This window comes from Polistes fuscatus, unplaced genomic scaffold (assembly GCF_010416935.1).
Source record: "Polistes fuscatus isolate 324 unplaced genomic scaffold, CU_Pfus_HIC Scaffold2, whole genome shotgun sequence".
Lineage (NCBI taxonomy): Eukaryota > Metazoa > Arthropoda > Insecta > Hymenoptera > Vespidae > Polistes > Polistes fuscatus.
Window position 1 is genome coordinate 4,770,486 of NW_025113096.1, and position 27,769 is coordinate 4,798,254.

General features: G+C 28.0%; 1 protein-coding gene across 5 annotated transcripts in view; it reads right to left on the reverse strand.

Moving 5' to 3' along the window:
- LOC122516451 (ras-related and estrogen-regulated growth inhibitor-like) overlaps positions 1–27,769 on the reverse strand; it is an 84,639-nt gene that overhangs the window by 31,775 nt on the left and 25,095 nt on the right. For all 5 annotated transcript variants that reach the window (XM_043634259.1, XM_043634260.1, XM_043634258.1 and 2 more), the window contains exon 4: positions 15,955–16,031. In XM_043634259.1, the coding sequence (XP_043490194.1) occupies positions 15,955–16,031 (77 nt within the window). The remainder of the gene's footprint in view (positions 1–15,954; positions 16,032–27,769) is intronic.

Below are 27,769 nucleotides of genomic sequence, written 5' to 3' on the forward strand. Positions count from 1 at the left end.
TTTCCTTCTTCTCTCGAATGCAAATGAGTTCTAAGAGTGCGTTCGCATCATTTATCTTTTCTCGTCGGTTTAACATCGGAGAAGAGTCACACACACACAGACACACACACACACATATATATGCGTTCTAATACACGGAAGAAAGAGAGAGAAAGAGGATAAAGATGAGGATTGAAAGTGCGGTAAAGGAGGAACGACACAACGAGAGGTAGCCAGTATAAAAAGGAGAAAAGAAAGAAAGAAAAGATAAAAGAAAAGAAATAAGGAAGGAAGGAGTAAATAAAATTATGTTCGCGCCTAATGGCCGCACGTACGGATTATCAAGTAGACACTTGGAGTTGTTGGTATGTAACGTTGGGTACGTGATCGCATTATGATACGATTGAGGACAATTTATATCTACGTGAACGAAAACGAGAAGGGATGGAATCGTTGATGGATTCACATTTGCGAAATTCAGACCGATTAAAATACAATAATGGTGGTTGTTAACACAAAAAAAAAAAAAGAAAGAAGAAGAAATTTGACGAACAGAAATATCGATAATAATAATAGTAATTATAATAATGATGATTATGATTATGATTATGATAATTATGAAAGAAGTGCATAAAGATTCGAAAAAAGTCAAGAATGTTTTCTTATTGTTCTTATAATATAAAAATATAAAATAAAAATAAATATAAATTTAAAAAAATATCGATAATAATAATAGTAATTATAATAATAATGATGATTACGATTATGATTATTATGAAAGAAGTGCATAAAGATTCGAAAAAAGTCAAGAATGTTTTCTTGTTGTTCTTATTATACTTGTCAAATCGTATGGAATTGAATTCTTAATCTTGTTTCTCGTATTGTTGATAAAAATGAACGAATTATTAAATATGCATAAACGTGTGTGAATATATAAACGCGAGTCGGTGTTTTTAATCGAAGTTATGGAATTCGAGATAGTCAGCGCATAACTTTGACGAATTTTTTAAATAAACTCGTGAAGGACGAATTAATTACATAATAAAAAGAAATATATATAATATATTATCGCATTAATTCTCTCGTTGCGTTTACAATTATATAGATAAGCAAAAAAAAATGAATGTTATTTTTCATTTTCGAAGTAATTGAAAATACATTTAATTAAACATTATTAATTTACTATTATTCTGTAATAATCGATTAATATAAAAAAATACTAGTCAGATTAATTAGAAACGAATATAAATTATTAATACAATTCTACATAATTTAATAACAAAAAATCATAATTATACGGTGTGCTTTATTTTCGTAACAGAAAAAACCAACCAACCAACCAATCAAAGGTAACAAAAATGAAAACAAAAGAAACAGATTTCTCTCTCTCTCTCACTCTCACTCTCCTTGTTAATTTATTTTAATCCCTAAGGACAGATTTTAATTAATTCCTCATTCACGAGCCTGACAAACGGCAAATATTACCACAAATTTTGTTGTCAACCTTGTTTAAACTAACCTTGACATCTTAAACTCGTCTCGTCTCGTCTCATCTCTCTCGTCTGTGAATTTTAAGAAGTATTCGAGAATAAAAAAAGAAAGAAAAATAAAGAGAGAAAGAGGGAGACAGAGAGAGAGAGACAGATGGTAAAAGAAGGAAAAACAATGAGAAAGAAAAAGAAAAAAAAAAAGACAAAGCCAGGATTATTAAGATTAAGATCAACCCCACGCCGAATTGTGAATTGAAAATTAGCATCTCTGTCGTTCGAATTCTTCTCTCCTCCTCCTTCTCCTCCTCCTCTTCCTCATCCACCTTGATCCTCCTCTTCATCATCCACTTTTTCATCTCTTAGATGAAAAGAAAAGAAAAGAAATGAAAGAGAGAGATAAAAAATAGGAAGAAGGTTAGGCTTACGATACAAAGTGAAAATTTATTGGTCGGATCTTCGGTGCCTTTGAAAAGAAGGCACGTGCCACTGTCAACGAACAACTTCCTTCCTTTCTTGTGGTTTTCATTGGTGATTGACATCACGGTTCGTAACAGTTCTCTATATTTATGTGCGTGTGTGTGTGTGTATAAATGTGTGTTTCTATAGGTTTGTATGAGTGGTACGATCGTTTGTCTGTTACTCAGTTGACCAGACCGGCTTTTATAAGAAATCGAGAGAATGAGGGGGAAAGGAAAAGGGGGGAAAGAATATAGCATAATAAAAAGCAACACCAACTTCTTCTTATTATTATTATTATCGTTTGTTTTTTTTTTGTCGCTACTTCGAGACGCGTGGCTCATTAACATTTTTCTTATTACTCGTTCAATCACTTTTATTTCTAATTGAATGATTAACGATCATTAATTTTATATTATCCTACATTTCGAATTCTTTAGTGACAGATACGTTTTAATGAAGTATTTTTTTTCTCTTCTTGTTTTTTAATTATCTATATTTTATTGATGTATTTGTATAATATGTTCCTATCGTTTAATGATTTTATTCGGATAATTGTGGGACAAAAATCCCATTTTTAATAAATGAAAATCCCATATTTAATAAATATATTTAATAAATATTTAATAAATCCCATTTTTAATAAATAAAAATCCCATATTTAAATAAAATTGATATTAAATAAATATTAAATAAATATTTTGTTCGTTGTAATATATTTGTTTTAAATATTTAACCATTCTCGTATTAAGAATAATTTCATACACTAAATGTTTGATAAGAGTAATAATCGTTAAATAATTAACGAAAAAAAAATATTGTTGAGAATAGAATATCGATGACTTATTTGAATCCTCGAAAGAAAAGATGCGGAAATGGAAGATAAGAAAGAAAGACGTTAGCGGTTTTCAATTTTGCGCACGAGCGAAGAATCCCTCCCCCTCCCCGCTCCCCCATAAAGGTGTGTAAGAACTTCGTGGTTTTTCACATCATGGCGTTCTACTAGCTAGAACAGAACCGCGAAGGAAAAGAACAAAATGAACAATAAGAAAAAGAAGACGAAGAAGATAAAAGACACGAGAATAGAATAAAATGAATCGACACGTTCATGGTGGTGTTGATGATGGGTGGTTTGATTCAGAAACACGTAACATTTCTTTTTTTTTTTTTTTTGTTGAAAATGATCTTCACGTTTAACAAGATAAAATTATTCTACAAAAAATCTTGTCAATCATTATCGAAAAAGATCAGACTTGTATTGTTCTTCTTAAAAATCCTTAAAACGAAACAAATGAAATGATTATTAATTAATTCCAAATCCCACGCAAATTTTTCACCGTTCATCGTAACGTATATAAATATTTTACACTAATCTATAATAATAAGAAATATAATTTATAATAATCATTTTTAAAAGTATGTTCCCCGCGAAGAAATTACAAAAAGAAATATATAATTAAATAATTTCAATTATTTTATATTCCTTTCACGTATACTAACGTAAAAAATAATATGACAAATTCAATGGATTATTTTTTTTTTATGGTATCTCATATCGACTGATTATAGAAACAATTTAATTACTTTTACCGAACAAAAAATAAATATAAATTGTCAAAGATCCAATTATTATAACTAACATATACATAAATATCACGAAAAAAAATAATTTACAATAAATGATAAAGAAAAAAATTGTTTTATAATATAAGGAGAGAGGGAGAGGGAGAGAGAGAGAGAAAAAAATGGGAAAAAATAAAAAGAAGATAAATCAAACGATCGTGTAATCATTCCCTGTTATGGTCGTAAACATTTATTTCAATGAATGAACATACCAAATACACATACACACACACACACAGAACCTAAGAGAACGAGAGTAGGCTATTTTGTATCGTATCTTAATGGGGATTCACCTAAGCTTCGTCGCCATATCCGCTATTCGAGGACCGTTTGGAATGTCTAGTTTAACAGCTGTGAGCTTTAAAACCCAAGAGAATTCTCTCCATGGGGGGGTGGGCTGGTAACAAGGGGGGAGAACGTTGACCACGTGTATATCGTGCATGTATAATACTCACGATAGTTTCCTGCACTTTAAATAATGCAGGGTAGTATCTTAGATACTTTTCCTATCGTTTCAATAGGCTTTTACGCGTTCACCCAACCAACCAACCAACAATCTTCGCAGAGAAATACTTGACATTTTTTATATTTTTTTGTTTTTTTTCTAACACCTTTCAATACCATAAAAAATAATCCATTACGTTTTTTGTATATAGAAAAGAAACAAAAAGGAAAGATAAATAAAATGTTAATGTTAATATCATATAAAGGGGTTTGAAATGAACGAATATAATGTTATTTTTAGTTTGTTTGAAATGATTATGCTACGATTTGTAATAATAATAATGATTCGTTAAGGATTAATTAATGGAAAAATATAGAAAAATGTGTATTATATTTTAATATTTTGTTGAGAATAAATATTATTGGATAATAAGTGGATAAAATGAACGATTAGAATTATAATAACGAAATTTCGTAATTTTTTTGTTAATATTATTTTTTTCGAGATTTTTTAATTAAATGTATAACTGTAATATTATTTTTAGAAAAAATATAAAAAAGAAGTTTAATATAATAATAGAAAATTCTTACAATTATGATAATAATAATATTAAATAATTCATTATAAAAAAAAATGAATAAATCATTGTGTAAAGTGCTATTTCAATTTGAAACAACTAAAATATCGTTTCTAATGATATTTAAATGTCACACGTTTAAAAATGTATATAGGAATTTGATATTCTTGAGACTATGGTGGTATCTCGGATTAATGGATGTGAAACGTTGAAAACGGATAATTGGTGGAAGGATTATATGGTGGTCATCGAAATGTACACTTTACTGTCATCCAACTAAAGCCTTTAAACTACAAGATTATCTTCTTCTCTCTTTATGCATCCCGTGTTCTTTTATCTTCTAACATAAGTATGCATAGTAAAGAATAGATAGGACATTGTTCAGATTAGAATAACATTCGTAAACGATTTCAACCATTAACCGACTATTTAAAATACTATTATTTTATATATATATAATTTAAATAATAATAATAATTATATATATATTAATATTTATTAATTATTAATATTTATTAATAATTATTAAGTATTATTATAATTAATAATTATTAAATAATAATAAATTATATATTTGATCATTTATTTGTATAAAAAAATAATTATAAAATAATAATTTTAAAACAACGCATACATTATACTTAAATCTATCATTTATTAGAATAAAAATGTATTTATCTATTTATAAGAATCGATAAAATTATGATTGTGAAAGAAAAATAATTAAAAAGAAATTAAAGTACAACGAATGAAAATGAATATTCATTTAATTTATTAACATTTGTATATTGCGTGAAACTAAGTTAAAGATAAATTTCATTTTGCAAGTTGTAACTCGTTATAGTATAAACGAAGATAAATTTCTGTAAAGATATATATTTATGTATTTTGTATATGTGTATGTGTGTGTATATGTGTGATTGATGATAAGAATCCGCTAGAAGGATTCTTGCTTTTTCGATGACACATTGAACTACCTAAAACGGTATTACGAGTGTTCAAAGATATTTATGATCACCAAAATGAGAGATACGAAAAAAAAGTGCAATGTTGAAAAATAACACCTCCGTTAAGTACTAAAGTGAAGTATAATGTATGGATAAGCTCGTAATAAATGAGAAAGTGGAGAGAAGAAATAAATCAAATCTGTGAGAGTTTAATCTTTGTAAAATTAAAAATCTAATGTACGTTAATTATTATCTTTCGTTAAACATATATAGATTTATTTTTTCTCAAACGTATTTATATTCAAATTATCGAACGAAGAAGATAAATAAACGTAATTAAGATTAATTGAATATTATAATTTGTTAACAATTAAAAACGTGCTGTTTGTTGATTGAAACTCTGGTTAACACCACGTTGATTGTAAATTTTAATATTAAAATCTTCTAAAATATTTCTAAAACAAATCTCTCACACATATATATATATATAAATAATTACAATATGAAAATAAAAAATAATTAGAAATAAATCCAAAACAAAATATCAAATTTGTTCACACATAAAATCTATATATATATAAATAAATACAAAATTTCAATATAAAAATATCATTTCAAATTCAATATAATAATAATAACAATAATAATAATAATAATAATAATAATAATAAAGTTTAATATATTTGTCTCTGTATAAAATAATGATTAACGGAAAAACACTTAATATGATTTAAATTTAAAATCAAAATTTGAATGATTACAATACAAATTGTAAATTATATTTGTTCGATTGATTTGTAAGAACGAATCGGTAAGGAATGCACACAAGACGGCTACGCTAGTACGAGTTACAGCTGCCGTAAGAGAACAGGATCTACGTAGATCGATATCGATGTGGATCAGTGTGGCAGTGGTGCACGCAGAAACTGCATCATCGCACTGCTACGAACCGTAAAGCGGATGATAGTGTTTTTAAAATCCGCTATGAGACTGTGCGTGACAAGAGCTAAACAATTTATTTAATAATTTAAACCTTAACGACACTTCGTTTATATATACTCATTATATTTTTATACTAATCTGAAAAGTTTTTCTCGATTCTAAAAAAAAGTATACTTTTTGTTAACGTTAATATTGGATGGCTTTATATGATTTCAATAATCCACTTTTCCTAAATTGTTTACGAATTTTCGAAATAATTTCAATTATGTCATTTATTAATACAATATAATTTTATTATTAAAATTCTTTTATTTTTTTTTTTTTTTTTTTTTTTAAATAATTTCTAATAAAATTATTTTCACATTTATAATTATATCATATTTTATTTTATCATTATTTATATCATTATCTTATTTTCATATTTAAAATTAAATCACACGCAAGACACCAAAAAGCTTAAATAATGAATAATTTTTTTTCAAACCGATACAAACGCAACTAAATTCATCCGAATTTATTATACTTTATTAAATAATTATTATTACAATAAAATAAAAAAAAAAGGAAACATATGTATATATAAAAAGTATAATATAAAAAGTAGATAACACACGAATGGAAATTAACAAACGCATTGAAAGTAAATAGGATAGGGTGGGTCAAAGTTGGGTGTAATGGGGTGGGGTGGGGTGGTATGACAAGGGGGAGGGGATAAGGTCAATTCGAAACGTGACTTTACGTGCATACATACAAATCGATGCCACGGCTTCCTACATCGGGATTATTTATCGAATCTATGCGGTAACGGTGCATGTGCATCCTTACGCGTAAACCTCTTTCTATCCTTTTCTCTCTCTCTCTCTCTCTCTCCTCCTGTCTCAAGTTAGTTGGATATGCATGGGGCACCATTGTTTACACCGCATACCTGGACCATGTTCGAATAGTGTGCACGTTGCATCTCGTGTTCGTTTCAGGGACGTTCCAAGAGCGTGCGAAGTAACAACACACACACACACACACACATATGCATATATTAAGTATATAGATGTAGGTGCATAAATGGTTAGTGATGATGGTGACTCCTAATGCTACGAAAGCATGGACTTTAACTTACATGGAAAATTACTTTAGAACCTCCATTATCGCATTTCGCAATACCCTTCCTCCCCAGCCCACCCCCCTCCTCTCTTTCATGGTGGTTTTGTAAGGAAGAGTAGTACAGAACAACACCGTCGTGCTTTCTGATTAAAACGTACGTTTTATATCTTTCCGTTTCTCTTTTTCTCTCTTACTACCGAAAGACCCTCGTAATCTTCATGCTACATTGTCGGAGATAGAAAATAGAAATAAATGAGAGAGAATGAGAGAGAATGAGTGAACGTAAAAGTCTTTCTATTATTAGAAATACCGAGAGATACCTTTCCTTTCCATATACTTATATATATATATATATATATATTTTTTTTTAATTTGATTTTATACAGAATGTATAATACGTGTAATAGTTATTGTTATTGCAACGTTGTTTCTATGGGGGATTCGTTGAGAATGAAAATCAAGTTATAATATTAAATTATTTATGATTGGTGTAATATTTGTTATGATATATATATTGTATTTTATTATAAAACGTGTATTGTCATTTTGAAATCATACAATTTACGTTTATTCGCGCGTTTAATTTTAATTAAAGATACATTTTTAAGTTTGATAATTTAATTTGTTACATTTTATTTCTATCATATTATTTCTGTTATATATATTTTATTATTATTATTATAATTATTATTTTTGATCGTAAGGGTGAAGTATCAATCGTAAAATATTTATATCTTTATGAAATGTTTCAAATTACTATTATCATTCGCTTTTAAATTCATTTCTTATCGATCTTATGTATTTCTTGTTTTACATATTTCGAACAAATTCATTTAATTTACTTCAATTACTTTTTTTTTCTCTTCAAATTTACAAATAACAAACGAAAGTAGGCTGGAAGAAGGGAAGATTTTCTGCATTTTCGTACAATTGGGAGAAAAAAAAAAGAAATCAACAACAACAACAACAACAACAACCAACAATTTCAGTTACAAAGTCTTCAAAATAAATCCCATACAAATTGATCATAATTACATATTAGGTATATATTCATAATTACGATCGTGATTTTCGGACGAAATGAACGATTTTTTTGGAGATTATGAGAATGAATTTTTGTTGTCTCTTTTTTTTTTTTTCCCCCATGTACTCGCGTGGAGACTCGTTTTGATGCGTTCTCGTATAAATATATTCGGTAGCTTACAAGAGTAAAAAAAAAGAAAAGAAAAAGAAAAAGGAAAAGGAAAAGGAAAAAGAGAATGAGAGAAAGAGAAAGAGAAAGAGAAAGAAAGAAAGAAAATAAGCAGAGACGAAGGCTGGTTCCTCGCGGGAGAGGCCCAGGTTGTTTTTAGCAAACTGGTTTTCTCCTCTACCTTTCGGCCTTACAATTACCTGCTTCCTTTTTTGTATTCTGCCCTCTGAATGTTTGCACCTGTCGCTTAAAATGTGCCCCCTTGTATCTATGGTTATCGACTGAAAATGTTATACCTGATTTTTATAAAGTATGATCTTCTCTAGGATGATTTTTCTTTATTTCTACTTTTTTTTTTTCTTTTTAATTTCACTTCATTCAAGAAAATCTATCTTATTCGTATAAATCATTTTCTATGGGATATAGTAATCAATATATTTATTTTAGAATTTTTTTTTTTTTTTAAATTATGATCGTACGTATGTTTGATTTTTTTTTATTCATTTTTATATTGTATAATTTATATTATATCTGTGGTGGATATTAAATTAATATAATTATTTTAAAATTTATTTTCTATTATTATTACAATACAATAATAATCTAAATTTACTTATTGGAAATGATTTCTTTTTATTTTCTAACTCACACACGTAATCAGACAAAATTTATCTAATATATTATTATTAATTATAATTATATTATAATATAAATATAATATAAATAAATTATTTAATATTATTTATATTAAATTAACATATTTATTTTTAAAATTTATTTTCTATTACTGTTACGATAATAATCTAAATTACCTTATTTGAAATGATTTCTTTTTATTTTCTAACTCACACACGTAATCAGACTAAATTTATCTTTCATGTTAAATAAAAGGAACAAAAATATAAATGATATTTTCTTTTGAATATCACCTAAATTATCAAAATCTTATCTATTACATTATAAAGTTAACCTAATGCGCATCATTTTAAAGGACTACCAGCTTTCGTTAGGTATAAATCATGTTACGTGCGAGAATGATGGAAAAATAATAATAATAATAGAAAGAGAGAGAGAGACAGTTAACAAAAACCTTATTCGGTTCACCCTTTTTTTTTTTTTTATTGATCCGACATGGCTTTTGATAACCATGCTATGGCGTATGTAGGAAGAAAACATCGAAGGTAAAAAAAACAAGTCAAAAGGAGAGTAGAATGAAAAGAGGGGAAGAAGAAGAAAGAAAGAAAAAAAGAATGAAGAATGAAAAGAAACTTGGCTACCGATTTTGACAATGAAAACGAAAAGTGGAATTTCTACTCGTCCAACCTAAACCCTATAGGGTTCGGTGTTACCAATGATTTCATAAGAACATCAATCTTAACACCTGTTGGATGATGTTTCATCCAATTTTTTTTGTAATCTTTTGATGCTTCATCTAAAAAAGATTACCTCATCTAATTTATATGATGTATTGGTGTGAATGTATGTGTGTAAAATAATACAAAAGGATACATGTATTATATTATTATATTATATGTTATTAATAATTTAAAATATTTGTTTAGGAATTTGTAAAAAAAAAGTGTGTAAGACACATGAATGATTTTAATTGTAAATTTTATAGAATTTTATCAATAATCAAAATTTAATTTTTTATTAACCCTTTTAACTCGTAAAGATGATACAAAAATAATAATTTGTTATTGTAACATATTTTTATTCGTTAATTTAACGTTACTGCGTTTCGGCAAATTATTTAAAATAAATTAATAAATATTTTACTCTGTCACACACATATAATCTAATTATATATATAATTATATAATATTAAATTAAATTATAATAAATATATATATAATTTAATTTAAATAATAAAATAATAAATACATATAAAAAATATATATATAAATATATATAAAATAATAAATATATATATATATATATATTTATTAAATAAGCAACAACATTGGAAATAAATCAAATTCAAATAATTAATAAGTACAAACAAAAATAAAAATTTACGTTCAATTATACACAACTACGATATACAAACTGTGAATAATTCATAATTATACGAGATGATAGTTAAGAAAAATAATATTTGATGAATTTGGTAAACTAAAACGTAACATTAGATAATGATAGGATATCTTAGATCATTTAGATCTACGATCTAAAGATCAAAAACATAACCACGAGAATTCCGAAGGAGTTGAAAGACCCTATATACATATATACATATGTACATACATACATACATACATAAATCAAGTTTGCTCTCGTTCAACTTGACCTTCCTTAACCCGTTTCTTCTTCCGTAAGATTGCAACAAAGTTTGTTGGAATACTTTGCGAACGGAAATCCTTGCTATGGTCAACACATACGAGTAAATAACTATTTTATATACACTACGAGCAAAAAGTTTCGATTCAAACTAACGGGACCTTTTTAATTCTTATTTTTTCTTTTTTTCATCGAGTTATAATAATGTTTATTTAACGCGAACGTTGTTTTAAATTGAAGACAATTATTTAAAAATTGTAACGAGAGTATATTGAACAACGCGTAATTTTGTGGAAAATAATATGAATCTTATTAAAATAAAAGTTTATTTAAATAAATATTTGATACTACTGAATAAAAATATATAAAAAAAAAAAAAAGAATAAAAATAAATGATGAAAGAAATAATATCATCGATCGTATCATATTTAAAATAATAAAAGAAACCTATCTTAAATTACACGTAACAATATTAATCTGATATTAGAATGTAATTTTTATTCGACAAAAGAAAAAGGAAGGAAAAAAATATCCTCGACGAGAAAAACGCTTAGAACAATATTTTCAAGAAAAAGGGAAAAACAATTTGAACGAACGATTCGTAACTTTTGATAGGTAATGTAGATATAAAATCCTAGAATGAGATCCGTTATGTCGTGTTCTATGCATTTGAATTGAATAAAACGATCATCGTATTTTAAAATTCGAAACTAGGCGAAGCACAACGATTGCCGGAAAAGGCGTACACTCCGATGAGGAAGCAGGCGTGTACAACAACAACAACAACAATAAAAACAACAACAACAACAACAACAACAATAAAAGAAACACAACGTGAAGGAATACGTTGACTTCACCTGTCTTACCGAATGGTGAAGAAATCGTAACTTTAATCATTGAAATTCTAAACGTGAATAATAAATCCTTTTTATTTTGCCACGTTGAGAAGACCTATTTTTCTTTCTTTTTTTTTTCAATTTACCTATAATAAATTATACAAAATATATTATTAAAATATTAAAATATATTATAATAAATTATATAAAAATATATATATCTAATAATATTATTATATATTATATATTATTATTATTATATAATAAATTATTATATGAGCCCCTCTAGCTTTATGTCATGAATTATCTCGAATTAATTGAAAGATTTTTTATTATACAACATCTATTTATCTATATATTTTTTCTTTTCTTTCTTTAGATAATTTGAAGATTGGTATAATATAATATAACTGTGTGTGTTTCTATATTATTTTTGATTAATATTTTAATTATATAATTTGTATTTCATTTATATATTTCTCTATTATTTTCTATATTATTTTTGATTTATATTTTAATTATAAAATTTGTATTTCATTTATATTTCTATTATCAAACAGTTAAATGTTATTTCATGTATTTAATTTGTTATTATTAATCTTGAGAAATAATTAATACAAATATAATAGTATCAATATTAGTACCAATATGTCCCAGTTGATCGTATTCTAAATCATTTTTATTTTAATATATAACATACCTACAATTTTAGTCTAAATATTCAATTATTTATCTATCATCCTTTCTTTCCATTAACTAATATTTAAAAATCATAATCAATATTTCCCATTATCATCATATTCTTTATCATTTTTATTTTAACATATAAACATACCTACAATTTCAGTTTAAATATTCAATTCGTTCATCTGTCAACTTTTCTTTCAATTAATAACTAATAACACATAAAAATCCTAATCAATATTTCCCATAGATCACATTTATAATCAATTAATCATTCCAACTCGATATACATACAATTTACATAGATACATTTTTATTATACTCATCTGTTCTCTCAATTTTATTTTTCTTTCGATAAATTTATCTCTCTTCTATCAAAAAAAAAAGAAAAAATTAAAAAAAAAAATAACATTGTACTTAAATGATGGAAAGAAGATTGACAGACAGACAGACAGACAGTATAATACTATAATAGAACACAGATCTCGATGACGACGACTTGGCTGTCATTCTTACGAGGATTATGCTAATATAACGTTTAACATTATATATACGAAAAAAAAAGAGAAAAAAAAGAGAGAAAAAAAAATATGATAGATTTGGCGATAATGAAAAATGGTAACGCTTAGCTCGACGTAAGTATCGCAAGGATACAACACGGGGCCCCGTGATAAATCCTGTCCGAGGACCAGTTCTTTCGGAGAGCGAATGCTACTACCTGTGGGGGGGAGGTAGGGAGGATGGGGGGTTAAGAAGGGGAGAAGGGGAACGATAATCGAGTTTTACCGAGTCGAACGGGAGCTGTTGGCTGCCTACCTACCTACCTACCTACCTACCTACCTACCTACCTACCTACCTACCTACCTACCTATCTGGAGATGCCAAAGGGGAACACAAGAAACCAAGAACTCTCTTGCAAAAGATGAAGAAGAAGAAGAAGAAGAAGGAGAGGAAAAAAAAATAATAAAAAAATGAAATAAAAGAAAATAGACAAGGATAAGAAGAGAGTGTTCTGCTAAAAAGTGTAGAATTGACCGAACGTAGTACTCAGTTAAATAATAAAAATAAATAAAAAAGAAATAATAAATAAATAAAGAAGACGAAGAGAAGAAGAAGAAAATAATAAAAAAATAAAAAAGAAAAAACAGACAAGGATGAGAACAAAGTGTCCTGCTCGAAAGTGGAGAATTAACCGAATGTAGTACCCAGTTAAATAATAAAAATAAATATATAAAAAAATAATAAAGTATATATATATAGAAGAATAAGAAGAATTTCTTTTAAATAAAAGATAATAGATAAAGAAGAAGAAAATAATAGGAAACAAAAAATTAGACAAGGATGAGGATAGAGTGTCCTGCTGGAAAGTGGAGAATTGACCGAGTGTAGTACCCAGTTAAATAATAAAAATAAATAAAAAAAAATAAAATAGAAGAATAAGATAAATTTCTTTTAAATAAAAAACAATAAAGAAGAAGAAAATAATAGGAAAAAAAAAATAGACAAGGATGAGGATAGAGTGTCCTGTTGGAAAGTGGAGAATTGACCGAGTGTACCCAGTTAAATCATAAAAATAAATAAAAAATAATAAGGAAGAAGAAGAAGAAGAAGAATTTCTTTTACATAAAAAATAATCTCTCTCTCTCTCTCTCTTTCTCTCTCTCTCTCTCTCTCATGCACACACTTACTCTGTTGCATATACACTTCGATTCGCGTACATCTTGTGCTCGTTATTTCGCTCTGCACGTTTGGCCCCCATATGACGGACGTTGGACCCTTAAGGGTTCCTTTCGAGTCTTCTTCCCCCCCCCTACCACTACCACCACCCCACCACCACTACCACCATTCCTACTACAAGTCTTTCTTTCTTTCTTTCTTTCTTTCTTACTCATTCCACATCCTTCTTCAAGACCGTTGAAAGAAGATATATTTAGACTGGGAGTCTGCAAAAAAAAAAAGAAAGAGAGAGAGAGAGAGAGATCTTACCACGTCAGGTAGTACCCAAGATGCGAGTTGAATTCGTCTCTCTCTTCTCGAAAAAAAAGAAAGAGAGAGAGAGAGAGTTTACGAGACTCGTAGTACCGGACTTTTTCGAGGTCGGTGCACCTCGAATTCGTGGTGGACATCCACTCCCAAAACTCGTGTTACTTAACTCACTATAATTATTAATTCTTCTTATTCTTCTTCTTTTGGAATATCATATTTATTTATTTTTCTTTTTGTTTGCAATGCGTTTGTAAATGCGAACATGGTTCGGATCATTTAACCAGAGATTTTGTATTTTCTAAATATTAGTTCGAAAATTAATTTCGTTTTGTGTATAGAAATTTCTATTTAACACTAAATTTACGGATATTTTGTTCATTATTTTTCTAACGACTTAGAAACATTGTTTGAATGGAGGATTGAGTAAAGGGGAGGAATTAACATTTACGTATATTTTGTTAAGTAACTAAAAAGCAACACATATGTTATTAAAAAATAATATTTAAGTTATATATATAAGGTAAACAAATTTTTGTAATGAGTCAAATTGGCTCAGTCCGTAAATCTAATGTTAATCGCGTATAACTTTATATTAAATTTTATAAAATTATTTTACATTTTTTTATTTTTTTTGGTTACGGATAATTCAAACGCGAGTTCAAACCTTTTCGCGTTAGATCAAAGAAAAAATATCTCTCCATTTATTTATCATCGAAAAAATTCAATTACATTCCGAACGTATCCAATATATAATCGTTGAAAAACTTGATTTATTTATTTATTTTTTCTTTTCTTTTCTAACGTTTTCAATTATCGCATAATTAAATGAATCAACAAGAGAAATCGACGAAAAACGAAATCATCCTCCTTTCCTCCCTTTTCCTCCTCTTCCGAGAAACGTTATTAAATATCATCGACTGAACGAGGGGGAAGGGAAAAATGAATGAATTCTGTTCTCGTTTCGAACCAACTCGAATAACACAAATACATAATAAATATATTTTATTAAACGAATAATTGAAAAAGAAAAGAAAAGAAAAAAAAAAGAAATGTATAATATCTTCGAAGTAAAAGTACGAGAAAACCGTAACGAAATTAATTGACTGAATCAAAGTCGTGAGTGTTTAATGGGAAAAGAAAATAAAAAGGAAAAGAAAGAAAATAAAAGAAAATAAAAAAGAAAAAAAAAATACAATACACATTTTCACAAACTTTCTATCTTTGGTAACTTTCTTCGAAGATTCCTCACCCACCCACCCCCTACCCTATTCGCGATTAAAGATAGAAACATATATTAGGAGAAAAGGAAAAATAAATTGAATAATAAGAGAACAAAAAAAAAAAAGAATAGAAAATTGATTGTGCTCGCATTGTATGAGAATATTTAACGAAAATATTATAAACTAGTTGGAAACTTACCTCGCACCTGGAAGTGTCCAATATCTCAACCTCGGTAGTAACGTTATCGATGGTAACACTGTGCCGGTAAAGGAAATCTGCAACAGAGTAGAACGAGATTATTCTTGACGCCTTGACGAATGATATGGCTGTTCATTTCTGAATCACTATCAATGCATGTACCTAGTACCTAGTATCTTTCTTTCATTCTTTCTTTATACGTAAACGAAAGGAGGAAGAAGAAGAGATTGTTCTTGTTGTTCTTATTTTTCTTCTTGTTTTTGTTGTTGTTGTATATATAGTTTCTTTAATGTATGAAAAGAGGAATAGAAAAAGAGAGTAAGAGAGTAAGAGAGTGAGAGAGAGAGAGAGAGAGAGGGAAGATGTACGAGTTCGGTCATGAAAGATAATGAAATCGATCCGTCAGTTCACTTCGAGGATCAAGAAAGATCGTACCGAGTTACTCGAACGAGTAATCGAGGAGGAGGAGGAGGAGGAGGGAATCTAACCACGTGCTATTATTTATAACGGGTGTGACATTGAAAAAACAATCCTTCGAACTTGAATTGTCTATTATTCGATCGATAAAAAAGTTAATTTGTGTTTAAACGAAAAGAATTTACTTTTATATTTATTATTTCATATTTTTGTTATACTTTCTTTTTTTTTCTAATTATATTATAACGTTAGTGTATTATGTGTGATGTATGTATGTAATATGATTTGAATAATTTAATAATATTTTTTATATAAAAAGAATAATAATAATAATAATAATGATCTTTATCGTAGTTTAAACGCACGTTTAAAATACACATGCCCTATATATCGAATATATAAAAAAAAGAATATTATTATCGTCGTATAAAAAAAAAAAGCTAAGTCAACCTTTTCGTATCTTCTACGTGTCCATTCCCAAAAAAAATAAAAATAAAATAAACAAACTATTAAACATAGAATCAATCAAGCTAGGTCAACCTTTGCATATCTTCTACGTGTCTATTCACACACAAAAAAAAGAAATTAAAAAACAAATAATTAACATAAAATCATGCTAGTTCTGATAACCGAATAAAAATAACATTTTTATAAATAAATAATCAAATAATTATATTTGACTGACTGTTTGAAATATCTCACCCTATATAAATATATATATATAGTAATAAATACGTATTATATATTATATACTACACATGGAAAGAAACGTAGAAAAGGAAACTCCCTGACGACGAAGGAACTCGTCCTTGGACGAGTGATCTAAGGAAACGATAGCTGAAACTGAATCCTAGGATCGAGATCAGGCTAACTCGCATCAGCTAAGATTAATGATCGTTCATACGAGAACTGGCGAACGTAAATCCGCGTCTCTACTCTAAAGCAAGTTTTTTCCCCCCCTTTTCGTTTCTTTGTGAATCCTTTTTTCCTTTTTTTCTTTAAACCAATTCCTTCCCCCTCCCCATCACCCTCATCACCCTTTTACTCGCTCACTTACTTCCTGTAATTATCTTAATGGGTATTTTTATTTGTTCCTTCGTATTTTGCTTAGATTTTTTTCTTTTTGTTTGAGGAAGTCAGGTTGAAAAATAATGGTCAAAATTGTTTAAATATGTAAATTGTTATCTCGACGTTAATATACTTTTCTTTTTGTTTTCATTGCAACTCTATGAACTTTAATTAACAATAAATTGAAAAGAAAGAAGAATAATAATAATAATAATAATTTGAAAAAATATCTCAATTGTACGATTTGTTCGATATAAATGGAAAAATGATTTTTATGTTATAAAATAAATGAACGTATAATTTGTGTTTGACTCGTATCAATATCATAATTATCGACACACTTTTTCTATAATGGGGAGATTATTTATATTATATCGGAACATTTAGATCAATTTCTATTTCGTTAGAGATATCATATTACTTTTCTTAATAATAAAAATAAATATATATATCTTTATTTGCCTTATAAAATTTTACGAGCTATAAATTATTATAAAATATATCTTTTAAAGAATTTAAAAATAGAATAATAGATAAACATATAAAGATAGAAATGCATATAGTCGATCGTTAAACAACGATTTGATATCGTAAAAACTATAAACTTGATTTTGCTAAAATAACCAAAAGAAAAAAACAAAAACAAAAAAACGACATAAAAAAAATAAATCTTATTTAATCTTCCTCATATATTTTACATTTGCAACACATATGAAAGTTAAGTTCTAAGTGGTAAATAAAATGAGTAAAAAAAACGAAATCTAAATAGTAAAAGGGAATAATTTGTTAAAGGATAATTTATTGAACAAAATTCAGGATTCCCCTTAACGTTTATACTCGTAAACGTTTTACAAGGGACGTGCATAGTACGCATAGAAACAAATTGCAATACCCAACCGTGTGGATTATCATTATGTTTAAAAGTTCGAGATATTCAACTATAGTAAACGCGCGCCCTACGAGAAATCCGTTCTCATCCCCTAACTCGAGTTAAAGCCTACTTTACGATGAAACCTTATGCACCTTCGTGCACTAACACCATAGAACTAAATTGCGTGCGGCTGGCACATTTGTCGTATTTGTTAAAAAAAAAATAAAATAAAAAAAATCTTTTCTAACCTCAGGTTCCTTCGTACCTTCGTACCTTCGTACCTTCGTACCTTCATCCTTCTATTTCTATGTGTTTGTATATTACAAGTACGTATATCTATACGTGTATGTGTGTGTGTGTGTATGTATGGTGAGCTTTGGATACATGTCACGTGTTTAACATTCTTTAATATATCGTTGACTCGTGAAACATGCTTAAAACATGATTAATTTCAATGAAAATCATTTAAATAACTTTCAACGTTAATTTCTCTGATGATCCATGATTTAAAATTCAACATTATTTTGTGTGTGTGTGTGTTTTTTTAAATATTATATTATTAAATGTATATTATAATAATGTGTATGATGTTTCTTATGAAACTAAATATGAAAACTAAAATACAATTTTTATGTTATTAAATTTTATTATATCATACGTAGATATATTTGAACTTTAAATTGGAGAAAAATAAAAAAAAAATATAAAATTATTATTTAATTTATAATAAATATCTCTTGATTTTTTGAATGTAGGCAAAATATTGACGCAAATTTGTCGGAGTGGGGGTGGGGAGGTGGGAATGGGATGAATATTGTTCGGAAAGGTAAAAAATTTCGTGTTCTTCACAATGATGGCGAAAGTCGTGTGTCATTGTCGGAGAATCATAGTAATGACAGAGCGGCTTGATGCCAAACACCGCCGCGTCCAATCGGAATCCTCGTATTCTAACTGGTTCGAAACTTTCGCGCATTAACCGCATTTTATAATACTATTTCTTCTATGAGAAGAAATTTTCAATGCGTCTATGACTTTTCAACCAATGTCCTTCTTTCTATCTTTCTTTCTAATAATAATACGTTTTTGTTTCTTTAAAAAAAAAAAAAAAAAAAAAAAAAACAAATAAATAAGAACGATTAACGAAAGAATACAAATTTAGAAACAAAATTTAGAAAAATAGTTATTATAATATATTAAATAATATAAAATAATATAACTCGTTATAATTAATATTCAATTAATATTCAATAAATATTAAATCTATTATATATGTGTGTTCTATAATTTATACTAAAAAAAAAGTACACTGAAAACGTATAAAAATGTATATTATTAATTTCTAAAATAAAAAAAGACAAATATTATATTCCTTATCGAATTGGATTATAAAGTCACATTTTATATTAAAACATATATGTTCTTTTTTTATTTTAAATTAATCATTCGATCATTAGAAATAGAAACAATATAAAGTATCGATAGATTCAATTATAATATATTTTACGATTACAAATCTTATTCGTATGAATTATTTATGATTAATTTAAAATGATCGATAAACTTAACGTTAAACATCCAACTGCTATTACAATACACTTCACTAAACAAATCATATTCGTATTAATTAATATTTATCAAGTAAAAAAGTTTCGTTAGAGGAGTTTCATAAAAGGAAATGTAGTAAATTATTAAAAAAAGAAAGTAATAAAAAAACATACGATCAAAGATACCAGAAGCGACAAATACGGTAGCCCTACTAGGATCTGAACGATAAACGAACGATAAATAAACTCATAAACACCTCATGCTAGAGGGGGTTTCTATCTCGTTGCTCGTCCATCCACTTGTTTTTATTTGAGTAGAGTAGTATGTAAGTAAGTAAGTAAGTAAAAAAAAAAGTAAGTAAGTAAGTAAGTAAGAAAGTAAGTATTACATACGTATACATATACATATATTTATCTATGTGTAGAGTAGAGGATTGAAGAAGAAGAAGAAGAGGAGAAAGAGAAAGAAACAAGCAAATAAGGATGCTCGTTATATTAGCAGTCGTTACGCTCGAGAAAGTTTTATTGCTGGACAATGAGGCAAGTTGAGAAAGACCCACGTGTTCTATTAAATAAAGACAGAGATATATATATATGTGTGTGTGTGTGTGTGTGTGTGTGTGTGTGTGTGTGTGTGTTACAGGTAAAGCTCGAAAGTTGCTAATGTGCACATTACCTAGCTAATCTGTGGACTGATTTATTCTGTTAATGTGAGGGATCAAAAGTTTTCAGTATTTTATTTAGGTAATCTGTGGATTAACTGATTTGTTCTGTTAATGTGAGAAATCAAAAGTTTTCAGTATTTTAACTAGGTAATCTGTGAATTAACTGATTTGTTCTGTTAATGTGAGGGATCAAAAGTTTTCAGTATTTTATCTAGGTAATCTGTGAATTAACTGATTTGTTCTGTTAATGTGAGGGATCAAAAGTTTTCAGTATTTTATTTAGGTAATCTATGGATTAACTGATTTGTTCTGTTAATGTGAGAAATCAAAAGTTTTTAGTATTTTATCTAGGTAATCTGTTGATTAACTGATTTGTTCTATTGTGAGAAATAAAAAGTTTTCCACATTTTATCTAAATAATTTCTCGAAAAAGCATCGTTATCGAATGTGATCACGAAGGGTTAAAGATAAAAGGATTGACAAGGGGAAGATGAAAGAAGGGAAGGGAACCCCTTTGATCAATTTATTATCTCTCGATTAACAAGAGATAGGTAGTCAAGAACAAAAGGGTGAAATAAAAATTGAAAGAAACAAGAAAAAAAAATACATTAAAATAATAATAATAAATAAGAAAACGAGAGTTAGAGAGGGCAACAGGTTGCCAGATCGTAAATAAAAATGTTAACGTTTACTTTTAAAACGGGAGCTAACATACACACACACACACACACACCGGGAATCGTTAACGAACATACGAACGGAGGAACGAAGTTGAATTCTTATTTTATTTGTATTTTTTTTCCTTAACGATCCTTAAAAATACGTAGTCGGTTCGTTAACGATCGAATGAGAAACCATCGTACAACGTTCCCTTTCTTCGATGTTAATAAGCCGACATTAATGGAGAAAAGACACGCGCGTTGAAGAAGAATCATCATAATATAATATATTTATTTTATTTATTATTACTATGGCCGAAAATTAATATACTTCGCTTATTTAATATTATCTCTTTTTTCTATATTGTATAATTTTTGTTATTTTATGAAAATATGAAAATTGATATATCGCAATAAATTTATTTGATCGTACAATTAATTTTAATATAACATTTAAATCATAAAACTCTCTCGTTTCTCATTAATCCACTGTTGTGATAAGTTAAATCCGTTAAATATTATTTGTAGTAATTGTATGGATATCAATTTTATAATATACAAATTTTAGATTTATATTATACACTCACATATGTGGGTGGGTTTCTTAACAAATTTTTCTTTCGTCGAATTTACTATTATTTAAAAAGAAATAAAAATAGTTTTTTTTCTTGTTTAAAGCTTAAAATCTTTACAACTCACTCTAATTAATTAAATTATTAATTAGTTATCATAAATATATTTATTATCGATGATCTCTCATATTATATGATATAATTTAATTTTATTTAAATGATACGATATATATGTAGATACATCCAATATATGTAAATATATGTATACGTAAATAATATACATTTGACAAGTTGTTCGTAAGTAAAGATTAACCCAAAGAAATCAATGTTAGAGTCTCAAGTTGAAATACTACTAGCTGCTTTCACCGTTTGAGGGCGTTTCTTTGGAAAAGTGATTCTCCTGAGTATTTCAGTATCGAAAGTTTAGCACTTAAAGATGTTATATGTATATACATATATATATATAAATATATATACATATATATTTATCTTTTTATGTGTACCCATCTACCTAGATACGAATTTAACTACTCAAACGTATGATATTTACATATAACACATATGCATACACATATGCATGCATACGTGCATAAATACATACGTACACATACGTACATATATATATATACGAATAATACGGAATCATCGACGCATTTTCAATTCGATTCGCGTGAAAGAGTGAAAACAAGTGTTTACGCGATTCCAACTTGTGTCCTTCGTTCAAGAATTGACTTTCCTCGAGATTTGTGCCGTGATTATCAGAAAATTTTTATTTTATTTCTATTATTATTTTTTTACTGAAGTTTCTCCGATCAATTTCATTCAATTTTTCTTACCTCGACGAGATTCCTATAGATTCGTTTTTATTATTATTTGAATCCTTCTAAAACCATTAAAAATTAATTTATTCGTTATCATAGAAAGTTATGTTCCTTTTTCTTCCCTCTTATGACTGTAATAATATTCAATAAATTTATATAATTAAAAAATAATGCATTTAACGTTAAACCTCAACGTACACACATACACACACACAATACCAGTTTAAATATTTATTATAAATTTTAAGACTGATACCATTTACGTACCATACGGTACTATACCAACGTTATAAACCCAGTAAATACAACCTACGTATATTCATATAACTAATATGTCAGTGAAATGATATTAAAAAAAAAAGCCCCCAAAGAAAGAAAGAAAAAAAAAAAAGAAAATTATTTAAGACAGAAAAAATGAACAAAATTAGAAAGAGAGACGTTTAACGTTTATCAAAACGTATATATTACGATATACATGTGTGTGTGTGTACGTGTGTGTGTTTTCTAAGAGAGAAAAAAAGAGAGAAATAAAATGAGAGATACAGAGAGAGAGAGAGAGAAATAAAGAGAAAAATAAATGGAAAGAAACGACACGCGTCGTTTCCAAGTCTCGTTGGACGTCCGTCTATCTTCTCTCTCTCTCTCCCTTTCTCTCTTTTCCTCTTATTTTCTGTCTGTCTCTCTCTCTCTCTCTCTCTCTCTCTTTTTCTTTCTCGACGATGGACGTCAATTTGTCGGTACACCGGTGCAAATTATTATCGTTTATACGTCCCCAGGCAATCGTTCGAAACTGCTTTGCGTCAAGATAAAGAGAAATAGTGAGATAGAAAGAGAGAATAGTGGGGGGATGGGGTGGGGGAAGGGTGAGGGGGAGGTGGTACGGAATGAGAGAGATAGTAAACCTATGCGTTAGGATAATATTCATTTTTTGGCCGGCGGATACGGAAATGAAGACTGAACGATCTTTCCTGAACGATGAACGATGATCGTAAGTTACATCCGTACGTACGATGATCGTTTTATCGGATCCGATATTATTCGTCGATTTGTTCAATCTTATGTATAGATATATAGATATGCGTTTCCTTTGAATATCTAATCTTTCCAATGGGGATAAAATAAAAAAAAAAATATATATCATATTTTTTTAATTCGAATGATATTATATTATATACGTTTTAAATTCCGTATTTATCGTTTTATCAAGCGAATAATCGTAAGGATATGTATAGATTTTACCATTATGAATAATAATAATAATCATGAAGATGTATTAAAATCATTTGAATAATATTTGTTAGATACAAATTAAAAAATAAATATATATATTCGAATTGATATTTTCTAATCGTAATGATAATAAAAATTATAAATAATATAGTAATCATCGTAAACGTATCGATGTGTCATTGTACATGTATATATTTTTTATTTGTGTAGAAAAAATATCTTACAAAATGTTGAGATTAAAATAAAAAGGATTATTATTTCCTTCTAAGTACAATATAATAATAACAATAATAAATAATAAAAAGAAAGAACAAAAAAGCGGGTAGAACTAGTCCTGCAAAAATAAAAAACACAACGTTTCATTTCGATAATAGTAATAATTAATGCAAATTTATCTATCTATCCACCTATCTATCTATCTATCTATCTATCTATCGATCTATCTATCTACCTACCTATCTTTCTATCTATTTTCATGTGTAGACGTGATCTATCGAATGATCACGATTTGCACGATTCTCTCCTTCTCTCTCTCTCTCTCTCTCTTTCCTTTTCTCTCTCTCTTTCTTTATCTATCTCTTTCTCTTCGTGTACAGATTCACATGGACCAGACGAGACAAAACGTTCCCATCCTATCTGTCGAGAAGCTTATCGACACAATGTAGAATTGAAGACGTGCTGTAACTAGAGATTCGCTTTCTAAATCATTGCCTAGAATTATTTCCCTGTTCAATAAGAAAGACAGGGGTAGAGGGGGGAGGGGGAGGGGGAGGGGAGGGGGTGGGGAGGGGGAGGGGGGAGGAGAGAGAGAAAAAGATAGAGAAACGGAAGGAGACAAAAAGTCATTGTAAAATGATTTAAGAAAAATAAATACAAATAGAAATAGAAATAGAAACACCACGAACAAATACACACACACACACCCACACACATATATATAAATATATATTTGCATTGTTAATCGAGATCGAAATAATCGAGAGCTGGAATAGTATCTCGGTCATGAAAGATGAAAAGATTCGATTAGTTTATACTCGTTGAATTATAAAGAAAGAGAGAAAGAGATATATATATATATATATATAAAGAGATACTCACGCATGTTAACATTCTCTCTATGTATTTTTGTCTCTTTCTCTCTCTCGCATTTTTTTTATTATACACACATTCCTCTTTCCCTCTCTTTCTCTCTCTCTCTCTCTTTCACACACATACAATCTTGTTATTATTATCCATCTTTTTTTTTTAATCATTTTCTTCTTTCTTTCTTTCTTTCACACACATACAGACACTATTAGTCTGTCTCTTTTTCTCTCATTTGATTTCTTTCCATTTTTCTAACAGTTTTCATGAGAAAATAAATTTCTTATGTTAGATTAGAAAGATGCAATAAGTATGCACGTGCATGCATGCATGCATGCATGCATTCATGCACGCACACGTATGCAAGCATGCATGCACGCATTTGCTTGCTTTCTACGCGTAATGTCGGCCAATTTGATGTCTCTATCGATTGTTTCAACTTTAGATCGTAAGTTACTTACTTACTTACTTACTTGAAGCAACACTTATCTAAAAGATTCACGGATTGGCTCACGGATTGGCAATAACGAACGTCGTCGAATAAATCAAACGGCACCGTCCCCTCTCTCCCTCTCTCTCTCTCTCGCTTTCTCTCTCTCTCGCGAATGCAACCAACCAACCTTCGTTATATTCACGATCAATGAAGAATTTATATACTCTTGCGGGGCTCGGGAAAGCTCTATCGACTACTATCTTTCTGCTTGATCGTTTCCACGATGAATTCATTGCGGAAAAGTATTAAATTAAAATACCGACGTGATTTAGCCCTTAAAACGAAGAGGAAAGAAAAAAAAGAATAAAAGAAAAACACAATTCGTAATAGGAAATTTTTATTTCTTTTTTTCTTTGTAAAAGCTTGACATCGTGGTTTTGTCGTAAACGATAGAACAACGTGAGTAAGATTTAGATTAAAATTATTCGCTAAAGCAAATAAAGTATAATCAAATATAATACTTATAAATTGGATTGAAAAGAAAATTCGACAAAATTCGAATCTAATAATAAATAATACTATCGAATAATCCAGAAATCCCATCGCCATCAAAAAATCATTAATAAATTATTTCCACGTATTTTTGTTTTTGTGAACGTCCTATTAAAATCCTCGATTAAATTCTAAACCAAATCACTTCACTTTACATCAAATATTTCTCTTCATTGATGATCTATAATGAATAAGTAATAATAACAAAAAAAAAATAATAATAATAATAATAATAATATTCTAACAAATCGTTAAAGAGATAAATATAAACAATTTCTTACATATAAATATATATCAATACAAATACATTTATACGAATGCATTTCTGCATTCTCTATCCTACTTTTTACACCTGTATAAAAATGAAAGAAAAAAAAAGAGAGAAAGAGAGAGAGAAAGAAAGAAAGAGCAAGTTTAAGGATCGATTAAGCGATTATCCCCTTCGATCGGTAAAACGTGCGAGATTATCCGCTTCCTGGTTTACGTCCGATCGCAATTATCCGTACTTTTCTCAGGAAATTAATTAATGCCGGCTCGTTAAAGAGGAACGGTAAGATGCACGTAAACCAATACATACATAAATACATGCACGGATTGCATACACACACATATATATATATATATATGTATATGCACATATACATATAGTACACGTAAAACTTTCGTCTGGTAAGCAGGTACAAGCCCGTCTCAAGGATCGGATCCGATACCTGCCGCTTTTACGATATAATACCAGAGAAAATGATACTCTTAAAAAGTAACCGTGCGACACGTTCATACAACATCAACAACAATACATGCAATGCACCAACATCATCAACGATTTTTTACAACATTTTAATGTGAGTTTTTATTATATATATTACGAGTCGAATCTGAATTAACGATTTCTTATTAAAATTTGATTGTACCTATTATTTTCTTTTCTTTCGCAATTTATATTATACGCAAGCAAGCGTATATGTCAAGTAATTAGAAATGATTATTTTAGACAAATGTATTAATTATTAATGAACTTTTTATTTTGTTTCAAGGTAGATTATCGTTTAATTTAATTTATATCAACGTTCTACGTGCAAATAAATTTGATTGTACCTATTATTTTCTTTTCTTTTGCAATTTATATTAATGTCAAGTAATTGGAAATGATTATTTAGACAAATGTATTAATTGTTAATGAACTTTTTATTTTGTTTCAAGGTATATATCGTTTAATTTAATTTATATCGACGTTCTACGTGCAAATAAATTTGATTGCACCTATTATTTTCTTTTCTTTTGCAATTTATATTAATGTCAAGTAACTGAAAATGATTATATTTTAGACAAATGTATTAATTGTTAATGAACTTTTTATTTGTTTCAAGGTATATTATCGTTTAATTTAATTTATATCAACGTTCTACGTGCAAATAAATTTGATTGTACCTATTATTTTTTTTCTTTTGCAATTTATATTAATGTCAAGTAATTAAAAATGATTATTTTTAGACAATGTATTAATTGTTAATGAACTTTTTATTTGTTTCAAGGTATATTATCGTTTAATTTAATTTATATCAACGTTCTACGTGCAAAATAAATTTGATTGTACCTATTATTTTCTTTCTTTTGCAATTATATTATACGCAAGCAAGCGTATATGTCAAGTAATTAGAAATGATTATTTTAGACAAATGTATTAATTATTAATGAACTTTTTATTTTGTTTCAAGGTATATATCGTTTAATTTAATTTATATCAACGTTCTACGTGCAAATAAATTTGATTGCACCTATTATTTTCTTTTCTTTTGCAATTTATGTAATGTCAAGTAACTGAAATGATGATATTTTAGACAAATGTATTAATTGTTAATGAACTTTTTATTTTGTTTCAAGGTATATTATCGTTTAATTT